A 23,381-nucleotide genomic window follows, 5' to 3' on the forward strand; every position below is an offset into this window, starting at 1 on the left:
TCTACTATTTGGTATATTATAATACCAAATAGTAGATACTGATGCATGTCAATCAATTTATTCTCTCCCACTAGCATCACAGGGTTGAAAGATGCCACGTTGGTCCTCGGTACCCAATGGGCCATGATCCAAACCACCAACAGCCTCATCACCAGCAGCAGCCTCCCTACATGGGTCCAACTCATGGGCCCTCTTTGGGTCCACGTCCCATAGCTCTGCAGTCTGGTCCCCCTCCTGAAGCCAGCATGTACCCATCCCACCACCATCCAGAGGGCATGAACATGCATCCCATAGGCAATAGGCCCACTCAGTACAACTTTCCAGGTTTGAGACCTCATGGTATTGGACCGTCTAATATGTGGCCTGGTATGAATCATCAGGAAAGACCTAATGGCATATGCACGCAAGATCCAAGTGCGATGCGCAATTTCACTTATGGTGGTATACCCCCACCTGTGGGGCATAAACCATGGCCAGAAGCTGCTGGTTACCCTCACCCTCCCCCCAATGCGCAGTATCAAATGTCTGCAGCAGTCAGCTCCCAGTTGCCCATGTCTACACGGCCCCCTGTTCCACACACGGACTCTACTGGCAGAACACACTTAGCCTCCATGCTGGACAGCCCAGAGATGCTGGCCCTACAGCAGCTGTCAGCCTCCTCTGGACCCCCTGCTGGTGCCCCTCATCAGCAAATGGGGAACTTTCAGCAGTCTGCACCCCCATCAGGAATTGGCAGCATCCCAACTCACCCCTCTCAGCAGCCTCCCCCTGCCCCTGAGGTTCAGCTGCTGCATCCTGCAAGAGACAATGGGCCAGACAGCCAACCTTCACAACAGACAGACATGCAGCCCAAAGGTAGAGCTGACCTTATCTTAAAGTGTTTTACAGCAACTCGTTATTCCAGTCTAACTTTTCTCCACACAAATATTCTTTCTAAACTGTATTGGAACAGCATACACCCTTTGCTCTGTCTGTTTTGTGTAACATGACTTTTGAAATTAGATTTTAATAATTTTCACAGTAAGTAGCTAGTTAAATATTAAACAGTTTCATAATTTTTTTGCTGATTGCCTGGAGCCTCTAAACAAAGAAGCATGTCGTTTACTTGCAGATTTCTTGATTTCCACTTTTTTAGAATAAAACAATATTGGTTAGATTTCTGTTTTGATTTTACTCTCTTATGTGTATCTGACATTATAACACGTTGCTATAATAATTACATTTTTTTTAGACTTTATTATGCTTGTGAAGTAATGATTACTTGTTGAATCCATATTTTTGTTCTCATTTTGTTTGTAAACAGGGACAGCATCTGAGAAGATAGGAGCCAACAGTTCCAATAATGCTTTAGTGCATCAAAACGTTTCAGTTGCTCAAGAGCATGACTCCATCCCTCGCTCCCCAGCACACCAGGTGGAGCTATCGGAGGGTATAAACAGCCCCCCAGCTCTAAATCCAGGCAGATCACATTTCATTCATCCTGAAGTAGAGGTTCCACACAGAGAGGGTCAAAAGCAAGAGGTTGGCCAAAGACAATCTGCCAGTCATCTCAGTGGTGCTTTAACCCATCTTAAGTCTGATGATGACCCAATGCCACACACTGGACCCCAGAATACACGCCACAGTCTGCAGGACAAAGCACAGAGCCCTGCACAGGAAAAGACCCTACAACTACCTGTTTCAATGTCTGAAGATGGTGCTCAGGTGTTTTCAGAGAACAGCTTGGCTCATTTGCAGAATGAACATCAGCCAAGTGAACAGCAAAGCATTCAGCCACAGCAACAACATACAACTCAGAGTCCAACTTCTCATTGCCATCCTCAGAGATCCTCGCAGCAGGTGAACCAGAATACGCAGCCAAACAATTCTTTGTTGCCTACTGACCATGACCCACATCAATCATCTTCCTCTCCACAATGCTCACCCAGTTCAGGTCAACATCTCAGTCACCCTACTCCACGATTACCTTCGCAGCTAAGCCCAGCAGACAATAGGGATCAACTACCCAGTGATCCTACAAGTAGAAAGGACATGCAGAGCTCTGCTACTGCACCGACAAACACTGCAATGATATCAGAGCCCTCTAATTGTATTTATAAACACCAGGATTTTAACCCCAATCATCAGCCAACAGTAGTGCTGGGAAATAACCAAGATATGCAGGCCCAGAGAGGGCCAGAATCTGCTCATATTACAACCACACCTCAATACTCTGAGGGCCAGGCAAATGGAGCCATGGGTCCATATGTCCAAGGAAGCCATCAACATTTGAGTCAACGGAACATGACAAGACCTGTGACTCCATCTGCTCACCACACATATGACAGCCACACCAAGAAACCACTTCATAATAATACTGCTCAGCACCCCACCTATCACCAGCAGGGAGGCCCTCCCTATTCCTACCACATGCAAGGGCAGCACCACTCACAGTCTCACCCATTGTATCCCCCTCATCAGTACCAGCAGCAACACTACTACCCCCAGCTCCAGCCCCAAGCACAAGTCCAAAATCAGGTAAACAGCAAAGGACGTTACCCCCTAGACGAGTGGCATCAACCTCATTATCAGCCTCACCAGTCAATTCAACCAAGTGTATTCCTACCTGTACCTAGTGTCCGGGGTCATTTAAAAGAGAGTAGCATATCAGCCATTGGCACTGAAGGCCCCAGAGGTGCTACACTGGTGTCACCTGGTCGTTTGCCTGAAGCAGGACCTCATTCTGGAGGTCCATGTGATGGAAAAAGTGACACGAGAGAGGGGCTCATTGGATGCAGCAGCAATGCTGTCTGCAGTCCAACAAAAACTGTACATAAAGAAAACTTGGAGCAACCTGAAAGCCCAAAAGAAATTCTGGACTTGGACAGTCATAATGCTGCTTCCCAGCATCGCAGCACCCAGGCAGCCGCACATCAACGGTCTGCAATGGCTGGCTACATGTATGGCCCTCGAGCTGTGCACCCCGGGATGCAGCAAGGTGGCATTCCTCCACCCCACCTGATGCCTGGTGCCAATGCTGTCCGTTACCCAGGGCAGCCATACCTCGATCCAGGATGCTATGTTGCACAAAGACCTCACCCACACCTGATGGAAGCTCTACAGCGGCCCCAGCAGCTGCCCTACTCTCCAGGTCAGACATGCATGGCCATGTACAGACCTCCCCGGGCTGCAGGGCACTTCCAGGGAATGATGCTTCAGCAGAGAGGCCTGCCTCCAGAACACTTAATCCATCCAAGGTGAATGGAGTGATTTAGTCTTCTGTGATTCATAGTTTAATAGTCATATTATTATTGTATTAAAAAAAAAGTATCCACTTTTAAATGCACCAAACTTGGAACACTATCTCTTCAATACCTGTAGCTGATGTTAGAAATAGTATGTTATGAGCTTCAAGAAATTATCTTTTTGTTAATCGCAGACAACAGATGACGACTACTCCAGGTGGCTCTAGCAGTAAATACTAAAGGTGACAGGATATACCTAAAATAAAATAAAAATAATAACATTTCATGCATCATTGCATTTGAAATAATAATAATTATGCCATCATTATCATCTGATTTTAATGTGATGCCTGATTTATTTTTTCTCTGTTTAGGCATTGAACAAAGACCATCATGAAAGAGCAGCGAAATAACTAGGCAGAATATGCTGGCTGGTTGCATCCCACAGAAACTAGGATCTTTTTGCTCCACACATAGTACATCTATTACTGATTGTTCCTACACTGGACTAAAACCTTTGGCTTTCTTTTGCTCATCTGGCTTTAGAAGATCCCAACAGGCAGCTGGTATTATTGAGATAATAATGTGAAATGTTCTTGAGCCCAGGATAACATTTGTCTCTTACCTGTCCTTCTACATACAGTGCCCAATTTTGTTCTGTGAAACTGGGATGGATTTTCTGTCTTGATCAAGGACACTTCAGAAATGGTGGTTGTTTTCCAACATGAGCATTTGATTGAGGATCCTCCAGTAGAAGGGCAGCCCATTTAACCACTAGGCTGACCTGCCAAACACAGAGGACACAGGACAGCCCTCTTCTCTCTGAGCCATTGAATTCCAAGTGGATGAAAGGCCACTGAACACAACCTGTCTGTCATTTATAGCAACTGTACTGCTCAAACGAGCCGCTACATACTAAAAAGAGACTGTGGTGAAGAAAAGAGGGACTGATTGATTGCTGATTTCTGTTCCTATGATAATTTTAAACTCAGGTGTAGAAAAAGAGGTACTATGAGACTCCATCTCCATCTCACAGGTCCCATGCCAATTGCCTTGTTCCCCTTCGTGAATGTATGAATGAGTGTTTAGGGAATTTGCTTTGTGATAGGACATAACACTGATGTTTGCTGAAGCATAAAACCATCCTGAGAAATTATTAGTGTCTTTCTGTTTTCACCCCAACTTTAACAGTGTTTCTCTAGATCTGGAGTAAACAAACCCTATATGCATATATGAAGCTGCCTTCATCATTAAGAATGTCTTTGACCAGCAACAATGCTGGAACAATTATATTGTTGTCATGTACCTGTTATGCACTAGGGAGTTTGTTAGTCTAGACATCCTCAACTCGAGTGGCCTTTAATAGTCTTATTTTAGTCAAATACAGATATGTATGAAACTATATCCTTACCTCTTCTCCCAAATTAAACTGTCAGATGGCGACAATGTCCTTCAAGTGGTGCAAGCACTAAACAAACACTTGTTTGTGTAACAGGTGTTGCATTACACCACCATGTTTGTAGCATTAGTTTTTTCTTCATCATTTACATTGGTGTTTCTTTTAGTGCATCTAGTCCATGATGATACTAAATCAGTCCTCAGGGTCTATAGATTTTATATACGGGTATTTTTCTGCATTACTAGAGGAGTAGCAGTGGCAAAAAAGCAGACTGTAACTCTTAAATTAATCCATTCCCCTTTAACGGCTTGTAGAAAACCATTGTGATTGGGTTGGGTGCTCTGCCAATGTGTTTGACTCCTGCCGCGAAAAAGTTTTCTACTTATCAAGCACAATTGATCAGAGGAGCTGCTGCACATTCCCCTTAATTAGAAAATGTTTTTTTTACCACAATTAAGATCACTATCTACCTCATGTATCCAGTCTGTGGGCCTGACACTGTCTTCCCACTTCTTCTGCTCCACTAGATTCTAAGTCAACATAAAAAAAGACAACATAAAAAATGGTGTGTTAAATAATTCTGTCACCCGTCTCCGGAAAAATGTTGACGTGATTATCCAGCTTGCAGTTTTAGAAAACAAAGTCCTTCTTGAAAGTGTTCTCTGTCAAATGGCACTTTCATTTTGTAGCAGATGATAATCCATCGTGTCTTAACAAAGACTTGGTTTGTTATTCCCTTGACTTGTGTACAGTTCTCATCTTCCTGCTTGCAGGCACTATCAAGTCTAGATCACATAGTGTGACAGGATTATGGGGATTCTTTAGTGGTAGGTACTGAAGGCATTGTGAGGATCTTTGGATTTTGAGGCAGGATGATAGTAATTTCATATGAAAATGGTAAAAACTGTGAGACACATTTCTAAATGTAACATCTTTCTTTCCATTGACGAGCCTTTGCTTTGCTACAATAGTAAACTGTCCATTTAGTTGGCATTATCGGCTTCAATGGAGTTAGTGTGCTGTCCTTCATACTTGATGTATGAAGGACATTGTTGATTTTTGAAGTCTGGGTGTTGTGATATGATGTCATGTGTACATATGGTGTGTGTGTGAGGGAGTGAGAGTGAGCGTGTGAGTGTGTGTCCATGTTTCTAGTGCTTAAAATCGGCAGTGTGAATTCAAGTTGTGCTTTTTTTTTTTTCCTCTGCTGTCATTTCTCAGCACCTGTGAAACCCATTTAGACGTAATCAAATGTGAATCGTATTTATTTGCTCTTTAAGAATTTTTGTACATTTTTGGACTTCTGTTAATATAAGTTTGTGCGTGTGTGTTCATTTCTTGATACTTTTGTTTCAAGCAGTTGTCTTTTTATCTTACTAGAAAGGTGAATTTGGGCAAAAAGACCTGATTGTTTCATTTTGTGGTATTTTAAGTGACATCTGCTGTATCCATTTCTTTTCTGACTGACAGATTATTTTGAAAATGGAATTGTCTATTTTCTACCCTGTACATTTCTTAGGAATAAATAACTTTCTTGACTACTTTTAGTTATCATTGTCTGTTTAATCTTGATCAGAAATGACCTTTTATTTTGACCCACAAAATTCAATCTGGGTTTTTTGACAGTTATTCTTTAATTATCCTTCTGTAACTGAATAAAGCAAGGCTTTCCTGAAACAAGGTAACAAGGAATATATCTAGAACCAGTCAAGGAAAACAAAAGTAATGAAATGTAAACAAAACAAATGGGTCAGAGCACCAGAGTGTGGTAATCCATTCGGCCACCTCACACCATCAACTTCAATTAGTGCTTATCCTCTAGGAACATGCAAGCCAGACTCTACCAGTAGGACTGATGTGATATTAGTGTTGATGAGAATGGCAGTTCTGGCTCCTTCAAGGGCTTTCAACAGTAAAACAGTAATATATTCTTTTGTTCAGGCCTTGTGGAATGATATTTACATCAACCCTGCCATTTCTGCACTTTCAGTAAAGTTACTGAGTTACAAAGTCAAGTAAAACATTGGTATCTGTGGTAAACAGAACAAAAATCAACTAAAGGTTTCCTCCAACATTTCAAATTTTTAAAATGTATATTTTAAAAACGATTTATCTAAAACTATTTCTTATATGAATATTTGTTTTGTCTTTGGGGACCCAATTGAATTTTGAAGCCGAATTTCCAATATTTATATCTAAACTGTAACAAGTGGTCTGCTGTGTCTTTTTTCACTTACAAAAGTGTTTTCTTTTTTTTGGGGGTGTTTTTTGTTGGCCTCTGAATGTTATCACGGGGTTGGCTTCTTCAATAAACGCTCATAAACGTGTGCTTGTTTATAATTGTGTACACAATCAGATGACACGCTATAAATCCCGCAGACGTATTCTTTATGTGGATCTCCTTTACGATTAACACTAATGCGTGCCCTTAACCAATCAGATGAATCCCAAGGTTTGGGCTCAGCCAATCATGTCGTCACATTGGTGCAATGTGGGCGGGTCTTTCGCCTGGTTGGTACTCGGAAGGAACGAAATCCGGATCAAAAACACGGCTCCAGGCTTGGTTACTCTCTCATCTCTTTAGTAAATTTTTGTGTTTACCATCCTCACCGTAAGTAAGTTAGTTACCGGACATTTGCAAATTATGTGTGAATGTCTTTGTAAAACAGCCGACAGCGCCAATTTTTTATGGCTGCTGTCAACACTGTAACTATATCAGATTGTCCTCATAAGTTCTCCAACAGGTTAAAACCTTTTTAAAAAACGAATGAGATGATTGTGTTTGTTTACGCCGTTTCGTGTAAAATGCGTTAGGTGGTTCGTCTATGGATTGCTGTAGGCAAAATTGCTAACGTACAAATGATTTTTTTTCTCACTTCTGGTATCTGCCTTTCACACAACTTCCATTTGTTTACAAAGATGGTGCAAATTTGGACGGTTTCGGTTCCACAATAGGCTTTCTTACCGCCTGATCCCTGTTGTTCTGTCTAGCTGTGTGCGTTTGGGGCATGGCTGGGCCCAAGCAGCGCCCCCATGTGGCGGTGACCTGTCTGCTCTTGTACTTTTTGAGCGGTGCTCTGACCCACCCAGACCCCCGTCAAAGAGAGGCCCTCATCAAGCTGGAAGCCTCCATGCAGATGGGTGGACAGATCATGCTAACTGATGCGGAGCAGCGGCTGAACTCTGTTCTGATGAAAAAGAAGCAGGAGGAACTTTGGAGAGCAGATTTTCCTCCTGCTTTGCACTTCTTCAAGGCCAAGACCCTCATCAGGACCAGTCCAATCTTCAGTGTGCTCCAAAAGATGCCTAAAGGTGTGTTTAATGTTGTACCACCAATTCTAAAGCACTCATGCACTTTTTGCACTAAAGTTGCTCACTAAACATAAATGAGTAGTCAACTCTGTCGTCAGGAAATCACAGATTTTAGCATAGATTATTTTACAAAAAGTCATTACATCACAATTCCAGGCTCAGAAGTACCGTAATGTAATTTGTGGACTGTATTTTGAGAGACCAGCACACTTTTAAATTAAAGTTATCAAGCAAAAATTAGACTAATGTCTAGGAGGAAGACTAGGAAATTATCCCTGGACAATGACATCAAATCAAACATCCATAAGAATAGCAAAGTCAGAGTATTGAATTGACTGACTTCTGCACAAATAACAATTAAATAAGCAGAACAGATGCCTACAAACTGGCTCTGCAACATCATTTGTTTCAGGAGGAACAAGGTAAAAAAGCATTTCCTTTTATTTAAAAAATGCAGAAGTCTCCCTTAAAAATACATAAGGTTACAGATATCTCAATTTTCTCATTATTGGCTTTATAAGTCAAATTACATATCAAATAGAACAAAGCCATAATATTACAATCAGACTAAACCATTTTACTAATCCCAGTAATTCTGGTTAAACATCATTTGTTCATCCTCTTGCATCATCCCCATTAAACATCAATAACAGGAGTTCACAATATATTTACGGTTGAAAAAGCAAAATACACCTAATTAAATATCCATGGAACTGTGCTAAATAGTATTTTATCATTAATGTGATATGGATACAGGAGAAAAGAATTACATAAATCATTCTGAACATCTTTAGCATCGACCCCAAATAGCATCTCCATAACAACCTACAACACACTGTTTAAAAAAAGGCGAACATTCAAACTGATAATGTTTCATTTGAACCTTTTTGAATTCTCCATTCCTTGCGCGTGAACCGATGGACATAGTTTTTGTCTCTCTGGTCACTGATTCAGGAGGAGCGCTCCATGTCCATGACTTCTCCATGACAGACGTGGAGTGGCTTGTAAAGAACGTGACCTATTGGCCTCATTGCTACATCTGCTTCACCAACAACCAGTCCGTCAGGTTCCTCTTCTCCTCCCAGTTTCCCAAACCTGTGTCGCTCTGCTCCCCCTGGGTCCTGCTGGAGGACCTCAGGGCCAGATTGATCAACGTCACGGATCTGGACAATAGGTGACTCACATGTTCAGGTTGTGCATATTGCCTCATAGAGGCGTGTGTCCGCTTCAACGTCTTCATGCCCTCACACACAGCATCAAAGGCAACTTGACCATCTTCACCACTCAGGATCCAAATGTGGTTTACCCAAACCAGGATGTGATATGGGACAGGTTTGAACAGGCCTTCCTTGCATTATTGGGTCTGGTCACATATGCTCCTGTGTTCAGAGAGTACTACTACAGGGGTCTCAGAGAGTTTTACCTGGACAATGTCATGTATCTGGAACTGCGGGCTTTACTCCCAGAGGTGTGCCATTGGTTTGGTTGTTGCATTCATTCTGGTCTGAGATCCATTTTTCTATTTTATTGTGTTTTCTCCTTTGGTACACAGATCTATGAGTTGGATGGCAGCAAGCATGACATAGCCTGGACCCTGAAAACCTACCGAGATGTCACCAGACAATTCACAGCAGAGAACCCTGGCTTTTTTGGAGCAAGAATCATCTACACTGTTCACAGGTGACTAACAATTTTTACATTGCTGTGGACACGGCAACTCTTGCAAAACTAAAGAGCTAATGTAAAGATCTGCAAATGAGAGAGTTTTTGGTTTTAAGCATCATCCCAGGTCTGGCTGATATGGGACAGAGGTACTGCCTCATCTCCAACCTTTTACCGGTGCGTGTTTTAGGGGAGTAAACCTGACAGTGATGACCAAAGCCATAGAGGAAGCTATGGAGCTACAGCGGAACTTCCCAGATATCATGGCCGGATTTGACATGGTGAGAGGAAACCAGCAACAATGGGGCGAGCATTAGAACTCCAAGTGCAACCCCATTTTTAACGTCTTGCTGCTGAAACCAGCTAAAGCACACAAATTAAATTTTGATCTTTTGTTTCTTCACATCCAGGTGGGCCGTGAAGATAGCGGCAAGCCTCTGTGGTACTTCAGAGAGGCTTTGTCACTGCCAGTACAGAAGGGGGTGACCCTTCCCTTCTATTTCCATGCTGGGGAAACTGGTAAGTTTACTGGTTCCTGAATCAGGAGACATCCTGGACTAAAAGCTGGACATAAAGGTGCTTTTTGCGTCTTCTGCTACAAAGACCTGGAGGGTACAGACGTCGATCAGAACATGTTGGATGCTCTGTTGTTGAACACATCTCGTGTGGGCCATGGATTTGCCTTGCCTCGACATCCCCTCACCAAACTTATGTCCAGGAAGAGAGGCGTGGCAGTGGAGGTGTGCCCCATCTCCAACCAGGTACACATCCTAACAGGAGGTCACACGTATGTATGTGTGCCCAGTGACAGCTAAGGAAAGCCCCATTTAAAGAAGCATTTTCCCATCATCTCATTCATGTAGGTGATGAAGCTTGTAAAAGATCTACGAAACCATCCTGCAGCCATGCTGATGTTGGAGGACCACCCGCTGGTCATCAGCTCTGACGACCCTGCCATGTTTGGGTCCTCAGGCCTCTCCTACGACTTCTATGAAGCTTTTGTGGGCTTTGGTGGAATTCGATCCACTTTAGGCACCCTCAAGCAGCTGGCCATAAACTCCATCAGGTGACATTCCACAGAAATGGAAAAGAGAAATAAGTCACTTGTTTTGACTTCAAACAAAAATTTGATTTTTCCTTTTTTTTTTTAGGTATAGTTCATTAACACTGGAGCAACAGGACAAGGCTTTGACTCTGTGGCAGACACAGTGGGACAAGTTTGTCTCTGAAACCGTTTAAATCAAATCTGTTCTCTGATATTTATTTTTAAGGTCAGACTTAAATGCCTTCTCATTTGTGAAACAAAAGCTGCCTTTCCCAATCTGAAGGGATATACTCTGTACTGTGTTTTTTTCTTTGCACTTAAGAAAACCATATTTACTAAAATGCACTTGAAAAGATTATTGTGGGTGTCGTGTGTTTACCTAACTTTATATGCTCGGGACTTGATGGACTTAAAGGATTCAAGGAAGGTTTTTGAGTTTAACATGCCTTTAATGTGAACGTATGGATGAAACAGAAGTTAAAACTTCTGGTGGGTTCCCAGTGTTCTCTACTTCCTCTCCTGTAACCTCATCTGCTGCAGGTGTTGAACTGGGTAAAAAAGCTTTCATCAATGCGTCCTCTTCTGATGTCTGGTCGCCTTGAAATGACACAAATTCAGAATCAAGAAGTGAAACCTCACAGACTTGATTCAATGTGAACGAAATACTCACTGTTCTCTCTGGTCCTGGGCAATTTTGACATTGGTGCGATCTAAATTGCACCTCAGCTCCTTGCTCTGTCTGGCCTGCTGCCTCTCCATTAGCAGAGCTGTACGAGCTGAGTCCAAACGGACGCGGTCGTGATGTCCATTTTCTTGCTTTTTCTCCATTTCCATCCTCTACAGGTACACAGACAAAAATACTCAGAATAGAGTCCCCTGGAAAACCTCAGAATCAAGAAGCATTGTTGCCGTTTTACCCATTTTTCCTTCATCTGATGTTTCTGAAACAGAATCATCTCCTGCAGTCTCTCTGGTGTGGCTATCCTCTCACTTCTGAGACCTGGTACTCCCACCCTGGTTGAGGCGGCTTCAGTTAGACCATCAAGGTGGCTCCGGTGCTTCTTCTCTGCCATCTTCATGTTTGCAGAGTTAATAAAAAATGTTAGAAGAAAAAACTGGAATACTCACACACTTTACTGTGTCTGGGGAACAATGGGGACTAGGTCCCTTACTCATGGGTAAGCTCATGACCTGCCCTGGCATTTGAACTGGCAATCTTTCCTTTCAAGACCCATTCCTTCCCAGCTGTAATGGCTGTCTGCTGAAGCACTCACCATGGCCAGGTTGTGCTCTTTTGTTGCGACTGCTACAGCATTTCTGGTCTGCACCTCAGCACTTTGAAGCTCCAGAGCTTTATTGTCCATTTCTATTCTATTTTGGTCATGGAGCCAGTCTGCAAAGAAAAGGAGAAATTAAAGTGAGGCTATTTCAACCCCCTGCTGACCTGTTTCAGCAACAGCATTAAAATCTGTTATATATTCACATATATAAAATTAGCATTGATAGTTGTCAGTGTTAAACCCAACTGAGAAGGAGAATATTCTATTAAAAATCCTGTGTTCTGATTGAGCCATGAGGTCATGTGCCACATGCTGTTGAGACCCAACCTTTTAGCTTCTGTTGACGTCTTTGGATTGATTGGTCAGTCTGTTGCTCAATGAGCCACTGTTTGAGCTGAGCCTTCTGTTTCTGCTGCCTGACTCTAAAATACGGGTCTTCCCCCGCCAGGCCTGGGAGCATCATCTGACCATCGTCACACTTAAGGCCACGCTCCCGTTGGCTCCAGGGCAGCTGACACTGATGCTGATAAGCAACGAGGGCCTTTTCCATGGTCCGTTTCTCCTTTTGTTGTTTCCTGTGAAGGAGGTTTAAGACTCTGCTATTATGGAGCATCTCGGCATCTGGAAGGAGAGCACATCACACACAGGTTACAAAAATCATCATTTATTTCTTCTCAGGAGAAACTGTTCCATAAATAATTAACCGTATCCTAACTCACGATAAGCCTGCTCGTCCTTTTCTGCTGCCTCCTCCCGTTTCTTCTTTTCTATTACTTGCATATCAAGGGCTTCCTTGTCAATCTAAGAACCAGACAACATTTCAAGGTGCTTGTGAAATTTCTCAGCAATATTTTTATTCAACTACTGATGATTAAAAGCTAATGGGCTCAAACTATTAATAAACGATTTAGATTCTCCTTTCCACTGTTGTTTGTTGGGGGTCAGGCCCTGGGATTCTGTAAAGCACCTAGAGACAATTTTGATTGTAACAGACTCTATATAAATAAAAATTGATTGATTAATTGACTAAAACTGTTCTGAGATACTAAAATTCTACTGCTCAAATTCAACATTAATTGTATATCCATTACTAAGCGCCTTTCAGTAACTGAGATCACGACCCCGAGTAGAATGAAAGAATTTATAACAGAAAAAAGTCTAGATTATATAAAAATAAATAAAAAAATTCTATACACACACACGCACACACGCACGCACGCACGCACGCGCGCGCACACACACACACACACACACACACATACACACATACACACATACACACATACATACATACATACATACATACCCCAATCGTCCTGACTTTGTCATTAAAAATCCTCTCTCGTCTCTCGGCCTCTACCCGTTGCCGCATCTGCAGCCGCTCCAACAGCAACTCACCATTATACATTTTGATCCAACAATAAGTTTGCAGCGTTAAAATAAATAGAAAATGTTCCTGTCAAGTCAGATAAAAAGACTCTTCCGAAGGTGTTTTCGTTTGGGCCGGTTGCTACGAGACCACACTCGATACTAATCGCCTGTCGTCCTCTTCCCGGAAGTGACCCACACCTACCACAAAATGACAGAAGCAGCACACATTTAAGAACTGCGTTAGACGCTTTTCCAAGCGTCTGAAAATACAAGTTAATCACCAAAACACAAAGTAAACCTAACACATTGCTCTTATACTACGTCAATTACCTCAGTGATGAATACAGGAACAGTGTTATTTTACCAGAAAACAATCCAATATCAAATTTAATTATGTACAATTACAAGCATTTTTACTTGTAATTTTAAAAGTCACTCTTCAAACACATGTGGTAAAACATTAAAAAATAAAGAAAGGCACTTGAAGATCCCTTGCTTTTATAAGTTGCTTTATGATTAAAGTCCCTTGGACAAAAAGCACTTTGACCTTGAACTATAAGCATTGAAAGATCAAAGTCCCTATGGAATCAGAAACTTTAAAAATGTGATCAATCTGTTGATTGTCCCATTATAATTTTCTTAAAATTTCATTGGAATTGTAACTTGTTATTTTGCTAAGGTGATCACATAACCTTTGCTTGAGTAACAATCATAAAGCATTATTTTGATTAAAAAATAAAAAAAAACCTTAAATCTACTCTCAAAAACCCATGACAAAGAGCAATAATTTTGAACATTTTTGCAAATTTATTGAAAAGGAAAACCAAAAATATTGAACATGAATTTTAGATTCTGAGGTCTTCCAGTTCTTTGGATCAACTTTGAGATGTTTCTCCGCCTTGACTGGAATTTATAGCTGCGTAAAGCTCATACATGCACCATCATGCCCAGTCAAAGGCATGACCCACAGGTGAGTACTTAACATTCAGATGATCATAGATGACTTTATCAAACACAAGAGACAAGAGAAACACCTCTGACCCCTCCCTCATCAGCACAATAAACTGTAAATGCTGAACTGTGGCTACAGCTAAAAAGGTGTATTTGTCAATATAAGGGAGTTGGCTCTGTTGCTTGACTACAAAACTGTAAAAAAAAAAAAAATGAGTACGAAATGCTTCATTCCACTAGAGGGCGCAACGACCGCCCGGCGGAATTGGTGCACAGACACAAGTTAAAAGTGACCAAAGGCGGCCACATTCGTACCACAACTTCAACATGTGCATCCAAGATAGTCATGACGTCTGCCGCAGCAGCGTCCCACCTGGAAATCCTGGCAGGAGAAGCCTTTCTGCTCAGTGTGCCTCACTCTTGCAGATGCAGAGAATTGGGTTCTTTTTCAAGGGACTTCACATAGATATCCAGGTCCCCCTTTAAGTCCTCTGGTATGAAAGAAAATTTAGCAGCATTTCAGGCAAACATTCAAATATATGCAATGTATATGCAACTCTAACCCTAACCCTAATTACACCATGCATGTCTGCCTGTTTGAGTGAAATGTTTAAATTTCAATGTTAACATCAAATAAAAGACAGTCAGTTTTAACATTTTACATTGTAGTCCAACAACAGACGTATCTGAAATTGGATGGCTGTGATTTGCAGCTCGAAACACACAAGATATTGACGTCGAAATCTTCAGAAGTGTACTCAGACAGGCGCACCAACCAAGTTCACCACAAATTGAGACCAGAAGCCAACGTTGCTTTTCAACCCTGTACAGGGGGGCTCCGCTCCGTCACAGACACGTCTGCTGATCGCGCTGTCCCGGAGAGAGTCTCGCCCCCCCCACCAAAGTTGGTTCTTTTATTAAACTCAGCACAAGACACAGTAAAAGGCGTTTCCATGGTTACATAGTTTACATCAGCTCAGTCACGTTGCACATATTTTGGCTATATCGAAGCGGCCCTCAGCCTGCGCACAGGTGCACAGCCTTGAGAGCCCTAACCCAAACAGATATCACACATTGTTATTCTGTTCTCTTCACAAACAAGCTCACATAAAGTTTCCCAGTTTACCCCGGTTGATCCTTCTCACATTTATCCATGAAACTACTCTACTTTAATTAAAATAGCTATAGCATAAAAGGCAATTCGCGATATTTTACAACAATATTGTAAACACCATGTTTATCAAAGCAATACACTAGATGACAATTTTCTGCTGTTTTAAAATAAACTTTCTAACATGAAAAATGCATTTCTAACAGTTATTCCACCTCTCAATTCTTGTATTTGTGGGCTTCTGGGAATTGTTTTGCACGCACAATGAAACATGTCTTCCGACATACAAGGTCCTCAAAGGCCCCACTCCATCCTACCTGAAGGAACTAATAGCACCTTATAATCCCAGTAGACCACTCCTTTCTCAGAATGCTGGTTTACTTGTGGTCCCCAGAAGCTTTTAAAAGATTGGCTGAACATTTAGCTACCAAGCCCCCCTGCTGTAGAAGCAGCTCCCTGTCCAGGCACGAGAGGCTTCCTCCATCTCTACCTTTAAGATTAGACTTAAGACCTTCCCCTTCGAAAAACCTTATAGTACAGTAATTCTGTAGTTCCACTAATTATTCTACATGGACTAATTATATTTAGAGGGTCGTCTGATTATTAGGTTTGCGTCTCTCCTACTTCTTTTGGAGAAAATAAACAATGTGTACACACACACACACACAGACACGGTGAAGTGTTGTATGTTGAGGGGAATGTAGCCTAAAGGACTGTAGGCTACATAGGACTGTACATGCCAAATTATTTTACTCCTAATTTACAGGTAATTTTTTTTTTGGTCACAGATTGCAGATGTTTAATTCTATTAGTATAATTGATGCCTTTCTGCCTACATTTATATATTTTTTTTAATTTATATTTTATAAATATTTTTTTTAAATCTGTGACATTCATATTTCAGGGATGTAAAAGGTACCACTGATAAAATGCAACAAATGAAGACAAACTATATATATTTTTATGTTTCTTTTAATTTATGTACAGAATACAGATTAAGTGCAATCAGAGGTTCCAACACCCTCTGGCTGCCCACATAGTATTGGGAGCACATCTGCAAGTTTAATAGCTCACAGTCTTAGCTGGTTTTGTCTCTACAAGTTCAGCGTCAAGGTCACGGAATTTACGGTAGCGCCGCAGAATTTCGATAGCCTTTTGCTCTACAGAGGACGGAGTGATACCAAGATCCTCCAGGCCGGGCAGTTCTGGGTACTTCATGTCTGTTGTGTGAAACTGCAAAAGCAAATTTTTGATGAGGAAGTTGGAGGTTTCTTCAGAATCAAGATGTAAAGAAATAATATAAACTTGATCTTACCCTTTCAACCTTGTCAGGTGTTATCCAGGGCTCAAATGGGTTCATTGCAAACACCTGTGCGACAAGACTGGAAAAAATAAACATTAAATTGATCAGAACTGAACAGTAGTAGATGGTAAACATACGTGGAAGATATATTTTATTTTTGAGGCAATCACTGGATAACTATTACAGCTATAACTATAACCCACTTTTATTGTACTCAGTATAATAATAATTATTCCAGACCATTTGGCTTGTTGATCAGTCAAATCCCAACAGGCACAGGGCTGTCAGGGTGTCTCTAATGACGTTTAAATCCCCTAATATTTCTGCTTGGCTTTGCTGGTGGTTACAAAATGATGAAGGAACCATCTGCACACTGCCTTAACTAGCCTAAGTGATCTGCTGTGTTTATTTACACATCAATGTGTCTGCTGTGACCAGCTCTGTGAAAAGATCCAGTGTGTGTTAATCCAAGGTAGTTTTCTCTGTCAACTGGACTGGGTTTCTTCTCTTGAAGACGTTTCGCCTTCTATCCAGAAGGCTTCTTCAGTTCTGAAATCGCTGGGGAGAGAGCTTGAAAATATATAGCCCCTGTGGACCATTTGCATGCCCCCACAGGGGCTATATATTTTCAAGCTCTCTCCCCAGCGATTTCAGAACTGAAGAAGCCTTCTGGATAGAAGGCGAAACGTCTTCAAGAGAAGAAACCCAGTCCAGTTGACAGAGAAAACTACCTTGGATACAATGACCTGGATGACTGAGAATTTACACAGACAGTGTGTGTTAATGCAATAGAATTGTTTGCGAAGTTGAGATTTATTTTAAATCAGACCCTTTTTAAACCTTAGAATACCCATTAAATGTCCTTGAGATAAATGTTACTAATCAGCGCAAGTAGTCATGAGCTGGTTATTGGCTTAACTCATTAATGAATATTTTGCACAATTATGCTACTAATATTGCTATTTGTACTAATAGTAAGAAAAGCCTGAAGGTGATGAGATAGTAGCTGACAGTGACTCATTTCAGTGACATATGTGACATAATAATAAGAGGACTCCATAGTTTGATGTTATAAACTAATGAATTGGGGCAACAATATGTAATTATAATAATGTATGTATATTTGACTTGAATGCATGATGTAAGCGGGCCTACCGGTACAGTGGGCGGGGCAGAGGGTAGGCCAAAAAAGGCCTGTGTGCCACAGTGTAGATATACTCTACCAAGTCGTAAAGGAGGTAACGGTTAGGGCTTGAAGGAAGAAAAGAGCAGAAGGTTACATCTGACTATCAGGGAGAATTACAATTCTGCAAATGCAACCTTTAAACAAGGAACTACAATACTTTACACTGGCAAGCTAAATCTCTGTAAGGTATCCTTAATACTTTTGCAACAGTCTGTTTGATTCATAGAAATCATACGCACCCAACCAATGCATATGTCTTTCCATTAGCATCTGGGTCTCTGATGGCGTTGATAATAGCCTTCGCCACATCCACCACCTAACCAAAAAGATAACGATTTTAGGTAATCTGATAGACACCAGATGTACAGTAATCACTGCAGCTGCTTATTGCTGATAATTGTGAACTAACAATGAGCATCACAAAAGCCACAGCTACTGGACATTTAGCACTGCTTTCTCAATTGGCATTATTTATACATGGAAAGCATCAGCGAACACTCACACAAACAGGCTGTTTCACAGTCTTCTTCCCCATGGAAATAAGTGGAATTGCATTCCCAAACCAGCTCATGTCTGAAAAAGTAATAAAGCAAAATGATATACAAATTACCAATAATTGAAGCCTCCAAAATGCAATAAGTGCATTGCATAATACTTGTGACACTAGTACTGATTGTTGTTAGATACTTCTCAGTGAACTCTTTAAAAACAGCTTCTTGCTCAAGACAATATAATAATTTACTAAAAAAGACATGAGACACTTCAGAACTGTCAAATCCACAGTGGTCTTACTTGCGTAATGGTTGAAGAATCTGTCTTCCCTCCCAAACATCTCAGAGGGCTTCATGATGATAGCATCAGGAAACTCATCTCTCACTGCTGTCTCTCCCACAGCCTGGGAAAGAACACAAAACAGCAGGCCATTACACCCATCTTCCTTATTATTTACAGCTATTGTGCTAAAGGTGAGAAACAAGGTGTGCAGCAGAAGCATGGGTTAGGGTGAGCTGTGGTTTATATGGACAAACAGCCAGGCACCTTGTTCCTCAGGTATTTGGATGGACTGCGTATGTCAGCATTTAGGTGAGAGATATGGACAAACTTGGTGATGCCCGCTTCTCTGGCTGCCTTTGCAATTTGCTGAGGGATGGTTACAAAGACATCCTCAAAGCCATAGTTCCTGTTGCAAAATAGAAACAGAAAAAAACCCACAAATTTATAGCGGGGGAGGGGTTGGTTCTACAATCTGCACCTGCAACCCGTGTGAGGAAGAACTTTAAAAAAAAGTGTTAAGGGGAAAAGATGAAACCTTAAGAATCCCTCTCACTTGGATGGAAAGACATGCAATAGTTGCCATATATACAAAGAACATGAATGACATCAGCAATGTAACTATGTTCATTATAATTACAAATATACGAGTTAATGTATAATCATTCTTTGGAAGAAACATCCACCTTAAAACAGCTACACCAATATAATGGCATGTTAAATTTAAAATACAGGTATATGTAAACAATACAATACAAATTTGCTTTTGGCATGATTCTGCCATCTACCTTGTCTCCCACTCTCTGCCCACCAGGTTGATGACAACATCAGAATGCTCCAAAGCCCGTTTGATAGAGTCCTTGTTCTTCGCATCCCACTCCTACGTCAAGAGAAATGACCCCACCATAAACAACATCTCTGCACGACATGTAAAACTCAGATGTAGACAAAGGAATTCACTAATGATTGTCTCTCTGCACTTTACCATAAAAATAATCTGTCCAAGATCACCCATGGGCCGCAAATACATAATGTCATACTGATCACAGCGGTGTGGGAGAACAACTTGAGAGCCAACCCGACCTACAAAGATACCATACAAAAGCCAATACAAAAACAGAGTTGCAATAATAATCCAATATCAACATAGCCAAAAACATTGCTACCAATATAAATTAAGTTTTGCCAGTGTTTCAATACACATCTAAATGTATACCTTGTATAAATGATTATGTATTTCAACATTGTACTCACCCAGTCTATTGACCACATATCGACCCAAAAACCCAGTGGCACCAAACACCGTGGCGGCTATTCCACTGGAGGAAGAACGGCCTCCTTTCCCTTTAGGGATGAGAGCATGGTGCAGCTTCCTCTGCTGGACTGCTGTGACCGATGCAGCGGACAACCCTGCAGGGGTGCACCCGCCAACTAATAGAAGGAAAGCACAGTCAATAAATGATCAGCAAGAAAAAAACATGATAAATCACACAAAAAAATATTTTGTGGAAGTTTTATTGCATAATGGACAATAACGTTTAAGAAAGAGACCCTTGAAAAATGGAGATTGACATCCAAACAGAAGATGCTTACCGCACGGAGAAAATGCCACATATGCGAAGAAATGTATATAAATATATAAATGTAGCTTTGCATCATGATTCCCAAGACGATAATGTCAGCGATCTGACGTTAATAACTATCCAAACAACTTAGCTACAACCATCTCTACCAAGTGACTCGCCGGCCTGATAGCAAGGTCACTCGATGCTACGTTCAGGCTGTACGGCGACCTACGGTTGAGGTTATTTGAATGTAAAAATACTTCAACTGCAAAATTAACGCTTTCATATTTTGCTGAAGTGCCAAACGCCTTTCAATTAACGTTACTCACAAGAAATCTTCGAAAGGACACTCGCAGGACGGCTAGCCAGCGCCACGGTTGCCATCTTTTTTTCAACTACGGCAGACCGTGTGGGACATATTATTTACGTGAACTTTATTTCGCTGCAAACCAGCTCCATGACGGTAACCCCAACATCACGCTGTGATTAATTTCTGTTTTTAAAAACCCTTATTTTATTTTGTTTCTGTATATTCATTGCTTTTGGTCGAGAAATCTATCTATCTATCTATCTATCTATCTATCTATCTATCTATCTATCTATCTATCTATCTATCTATCTATCTATCCATCCATCCATCCATCCATCCATCCATCATCCATCCATCCATCCATCCATCCATCCATCCATCCATCCATCCATCTATCTATCTATCTATCTATCTATCTATCTATCTATCTATCTATCTATCTATCATCTGAAAACTGATTGGAAACATTAGGTAACATTATTCGGCAGCATGGAATAAATTCATTGTTATGCTGATGACACTCAGCTATATTTATCCATAAAACCAGAGGAGACAGAGCAGTTAGTGAAGCTTCAGACCTGTCTTAAAGACATAATGTCTTGGATGTCTTCAAATTTCCTTCTCCTTAACTCAGGAAAAACTGAGGTCATGGTGTTTGGTCCTGAACCTCTCAGGGATAGATTAGATCACATGATCACTCTCAGGCATATCAAACTCAGTCCTCGAGGGCCACGATCCTGCCGGGTTTTCTGTCCCACTGAATGCATTTTCAGCCTGGTAGGACAGAAAACCCGGCAGGATTGTGACCCTCGAGGACTGAGTTTGACACATGTGCATGGTATTAAGATTAAGATTAAGATGTACTTTATTCATCCCCGTGGGGAAATTTAATTATAGTAGCAACCTATACAAAGTATAGAAACAGAATAAATAAATACAGATACGATTAGAACGTTATAAACATATATACAGCATATATTATAAGCATATATATAATATATATACATAATATAATATATACATATTCAATCTTTTTATTTATATAGCGTCTTATACAATCAAAATTGTTTCAAGGCACTTTCCAAAACATTATTAAAAATATATATTATTAAAAATATATATTATATTATTATTAATATATATATATATATATATATATATATATATATATATATATATATATATATATAATATTAAAAATCTAATATATATAAAATATTATAAGCATTATAAGCATATATACATAAATATAGAATAAAATAGAAATAAAATTACAACATAAACATTACACAGTTATTGTTATTGGCTGGGTTAGGATGAGTTATACAGTCTGATGGCGGACGGCAGGAATGACTTCCTGTACCGTTTCTTAGAGCAGCGAGGCTGCAGGAGTCTGCTGCTGAAGCTGCTTCTCAGTTTGTACACTGTGTTATGGAGGGGGTGGGAGGGACTCTCCATGATTGTCCGCAGTTTCAACACCATCCTGTCCCTTACCACCTCGTCCAAGTTTGCAAATCTACAGCCAACAACAGACCCTGCCTTTTTAATGAGTTTGTTAAATCTGTTGGCATCCTTTGCTTTAATGCCTGCACCCCAGCACACTGCAGCAAAGAATATGGTGCTAGCCATGACAGACTGGTAGAACATGTGGAGCATCCTGCTGCAAACACTGAAGGACCTGAGTCTCCTGAGGAAATAGAGTCTGCTCATGGCCTTCTTGTAGACAGCATCGGTGTTTGTGGACCACTCCAGTTTATTGTCCAGCTAGTTAGTCCATGCACTTGTTACTTCCAGGCAGGAATATTGTAATTCTTTATTATCAGGGTGTCCAAACAAGTCTTTAAGAAGCCTCCAGGTGATCCAAAATGCTGCAGCTTGAGTTCTGACAGGTATTGACAAAAGAGATCATATAACTCCTGTACTGGCGTCTCTTCATTGGCTGCCCATTAAATTTTGAATCATTTTAAAAAATCTTTTTCTGACCTACAAGATCCTCAGAGGAGAGAGCGCCATCCTACCTTGAGGAGTTAGTGACACCTTATCATCCAAATAGACCGCTCCACTCTCAGAATGCCTGTCTACTTGTGGTCCCCAGAGTCTCTGGGGTAGAATGCCGAGCATTTAGCTACCAGGCCCCCTTGCTGTGGAACCAGCTTCCTGTCCAGGTACGAGAGGCTGACTCCATCTCTACTTTTAAGATTAGACTTAAAACCTTCCTCTTTGAAAAAGCTTATTATCACTAATTCTGTAGTTCCAGTTATTATCCTAGACATACAAATTATCATATTTAGAGGGTTGTATAATTATTAGGTTAACATCTTAGTTATGCTGCTATAGGCCGAGGCTCCAGAAACATGATGACCTGAAAGACCTCTGTCACCCTGCTGGGTCATGGCTGCCTCTCCTTTCCTTTCCTTTCCTTTCCTTTCCTCTCCTCTCCTCTCCTCTCCTTTCCTCTCCTTTCCTCTCCTCTCCTCTCCTCTCCTCTCCTCTCCTCTCCTCTCCTCTCCTCTCCTCTCCTCTCCTCTCCTCTCCTCTCTTCTCCTCACCAAGTAGACTAGTGATGTTATTTCTTGTGTAGTTTTTATGCCCCCCCCTTCTGTATTCATCTACAGGTATCGCTGCCTTCATAAGCTTTATGCTGACCTACTGACCTCCGACCCCGCTGACCCACCCAACCTGACTCTACCAGCAGCTTATTTTAATTAATATAATGTATTTCTATGTTCTACCTAGTCTCTCCTCTACCTGTCCTCCCCCTTCTCCTCTCTCTACCCAGCCGACCATCAGCAGGAGGGTCTCCCTAAATGAGCCTGGTTCTGCTCAAGGTTTTTCCTTGCCACTGTTGCTTGTTGGGGGTCAGGCCCTGGGATTCTGTAAAGCGCCTAGAA

General features: G+C 41.2%; 4 protein-coding genes and 1 long non-coding RNA gene across 9 annotated transcripts in view; 3 read left to right on the forward strand and 2 right to left on the reverse strand.

The window, feature by feature from the left end:
- Positions 1 to 6,164, forward strand: part of cecr2 (CECR2 histone acetyl-lysine reader) — a 28,187-nt gene extending 22,023 nt beyond the window's left edge. For 2 of the 3 annotated variants that reach the window (XM_011606993.2, XM_011606995.2), the window contains exons 16-19: positions 75 to 855; positions 1,304 to 3,236; positions 3,419 to 3,466; positions 3,599 to 6,164. In XM_011606993.2, the coding sequence (XP_011605295.1) occupies positions 75 to 855; positions 1,304 to 3,236; positions 3,419 to 3,464 (2,760 nt within the window). In that variant the 3' untranslated portion in view covers positions 3,465 to 3,466; positions 3,599 to 6,164. The remainder of the gene's footprint in view (positions 1 to 74; positions 856 to 1,303; positions 3,237 to 3,418; positions 3,467 to 3,598) is intronic. The other variant, XM_011606996.2, reaches the window with a different exon arrangement.
- Positions 6,165 to 7,123: 959 nt separating this feature from the next.
- Positions 7,124 to 11,000, forward strand: ada2a (adenosine deaminase 2a). 2 transcript variants are annotated; one of them, XM_003967188.3, is made up of 10 exons: positions 7,124 to 7,234; positions 7,615 to 7,935; positions 8,890 to 9,109; positions 9,190 to 9,403; positions 9,488 to 9,615; positions 9,788 to 9,878; positions 10,008 to 10,116; positions 10,201 to 10,358; positions 10,461 to 10,663; positions 10,749 to 11,000. In XM_003967188.3, exons 2-10 carry the CDS (start codon positions 7,632 to 7,634, stop codon positions 10,834 to 10,836), a joined length of 1,515 nt encoding a protein of 504 aa, XP_003967237.1. In that variant the 5' UTR covers positions 7,124 to 7,234; positions 7,615 to 7,631; the 3' UTR covers positions 10,837 to 11,000. The 2 variants fall into 2 exon arrangements, with proteins under 2 accessions (XP_003967237.1, XP_011605294.1); XM_011606992.2 differs by having other exon boundaries at positions 7,126 to 7,238.
- A 69-nt stretch (positions 11,001 to 11,069) lies between these two features.
- Positions 11,070 to 13,699, reverse strand: ribc2 (RIB43A domain with coiled-coils 2). The gene is made up of 8 exons (XM_011607017.2): positions 13,624 to 13,699; positions 13,229 to 13,491; positions 12,642 to 12,723; positions 12,250 to 12,543; positions 11,917 to 12,035; positions 11,560 to 11,715; positions 11,313 to 11,479; positions 11,070 to 11,239 (listed from the first exon to the last, which is right to left on the reverse strand). The coding sequence occupies exons 2-8, from the start codon at positions 13,328 to 13,330 to the stop codon at positions 11,170 to 11,172; spliced, it is 990 nt and encodes a 329-aa protein (XP_011605319.2). The 5' UTR covers positions 13,331 to 13,491; positions 13,624 to 13,699; the 3' UTR covers positions 11,070 to 11,169.
- Positions 13,700 to 13,957: 258 nt separating this feature from the next.
- LOC115251064 (uncharacterized) lies at positions 13,958 to 15,652 on the forward strand. 2 transcript variants are annotated; one of them, XR_003889623.1, is made up of 4 exons: positions 13,958 to 13,972; positions 14,143 to 14,263; positions 14,485 to 14,738; positions 15,076 to 15,652. It is a non-coding gene; the product is annotated as an uncharacterized lncRNA (long non-coding RNA). The 2 variants fall into 2 exon arrangements; XR_003889622.1 differs by lacking the exon at positions 13,958 to 13,972 and having other exon boundaries at positions 14,101 to 14,263.
- Positions 15,653 to 16,309: 657 nt separating this feature from the next.
- ndufa9a (NADH:ubiquinone oxidoreductase subunit A9a) lies at positions 16,310 to 20,588 on the reverse strand. The gene is made up of 11 exons (XM_003967170.3): positions 20,510 to 20,588; positions 19,870 to 20,046; positions 19,601 to 19,698; positions 19,404 to 19,495; positions 18,883 to 19,024; positions 18,637 to 18,739; positions 18,347 to 18,417; positions 18,084 to 18,160; positions 17,814 to 17,909; positions 16,671 to 16,737; positions 16,310 to 16,588 (listed from the first exon to the last, which is right to left on the reverse strand). Exons 1-11 carry the CDS (start codon positions 20,562 to 20,564, stop codon positions 16,418 to 16,420), a joined length of 1,149 nt encoding a protein of 382 aa, XP_003967219.1. The 5' UTR covers positions 20,565 to 20,588; the 3' UTR covers positions 16,310 to 16,417.
- Between the last annotated feature and the right edge of the window lie 2,793 nt (positions 20,589 to 23,381).

The sequence above is a fragment of the Takifugu rubripes genome, chromosome 9 (assembly GCF_901000725.2).
Source record: "Takifugu rubripes chromosome 9, fTakRub1.2, whole genome shotgun sequence".
Taxonomy (NCBI): domain Eukaryota; kingdom Metazoa; phylum Chordata; class Actinopteri; order Tetraodontiformes; family Tetraodontidae; genus Takifugu; species Takifugu rubripes.

Excerpts from the sequence above, each read along its gene's own strand:
- ada2a (XM_003967188.3), top strand. The coding sequence starts at position 7,632 with ATGGCTGGGCCCAAGCAGCGCCCCCATGTGGCGGTGACCTGTCTGCTC. Across the intron at positions 7,936-8,889 it reads GCTCCAAAAGATGCCTAAAG|GAGGAGCGCTCCATGTCCAT; the intron begins GTGTGTTTAATG and ends TCACTGATTCAG. Across the intron at positions 9,879-10,007 it reads TCATGGCCGGATTTGACATG|GTGGGCCGTGAAGATAGCGG; the intron begins GTGAGAGGAAAC and ends CTTCACATCCAG.
- ribc2 (XM_011607017.2), bottom strand. The coding sequence starts at position 13,330 with ATGTATAATGGTGAGTTGCTGTTGGAGCGGCTGCAGATGCGGCAACGG. Across the intron at positions 12,724-13,228 it reads ACAAAGTCAGGACGATTGGG|ATTGACAAGGAAGCCCTTGA; the intron begins GTATGTATGTAT and ends TCTGGTTCTTAG. Across the intron at positions 11,480-11,559 it reads ATCAGATGAAGGAAAAATGG|AGGATGGAAATGGAGAAAAA; the intron begins GTAAAACGGCAA and ends GTGTACCTGTAG.
- ndufa9a (XM_003967170.3), bottom strand. The coding sequence starts at position 20,564 with ATGGCAACCGTGGCGCTGGCTAGCCGTCCTGCGAGTGTCCTTTCGAAG. Across the intron at positions 19,496-19,600 it reads TTGGACAGATTATTTTTATG|GAGTGGGATGCGAAGAACAA; the intron begins GTAAAGTGCAGA and ends CTCTTGACGTAG. Across the intron at positions 16,738-17,813 it reads CTGCCCCGCCCACTGTACCG|TCTTGTCGCACAGGTGTTTG; the intron begins GTAGGCCCGCTT and ends TATTTTTTCCAG.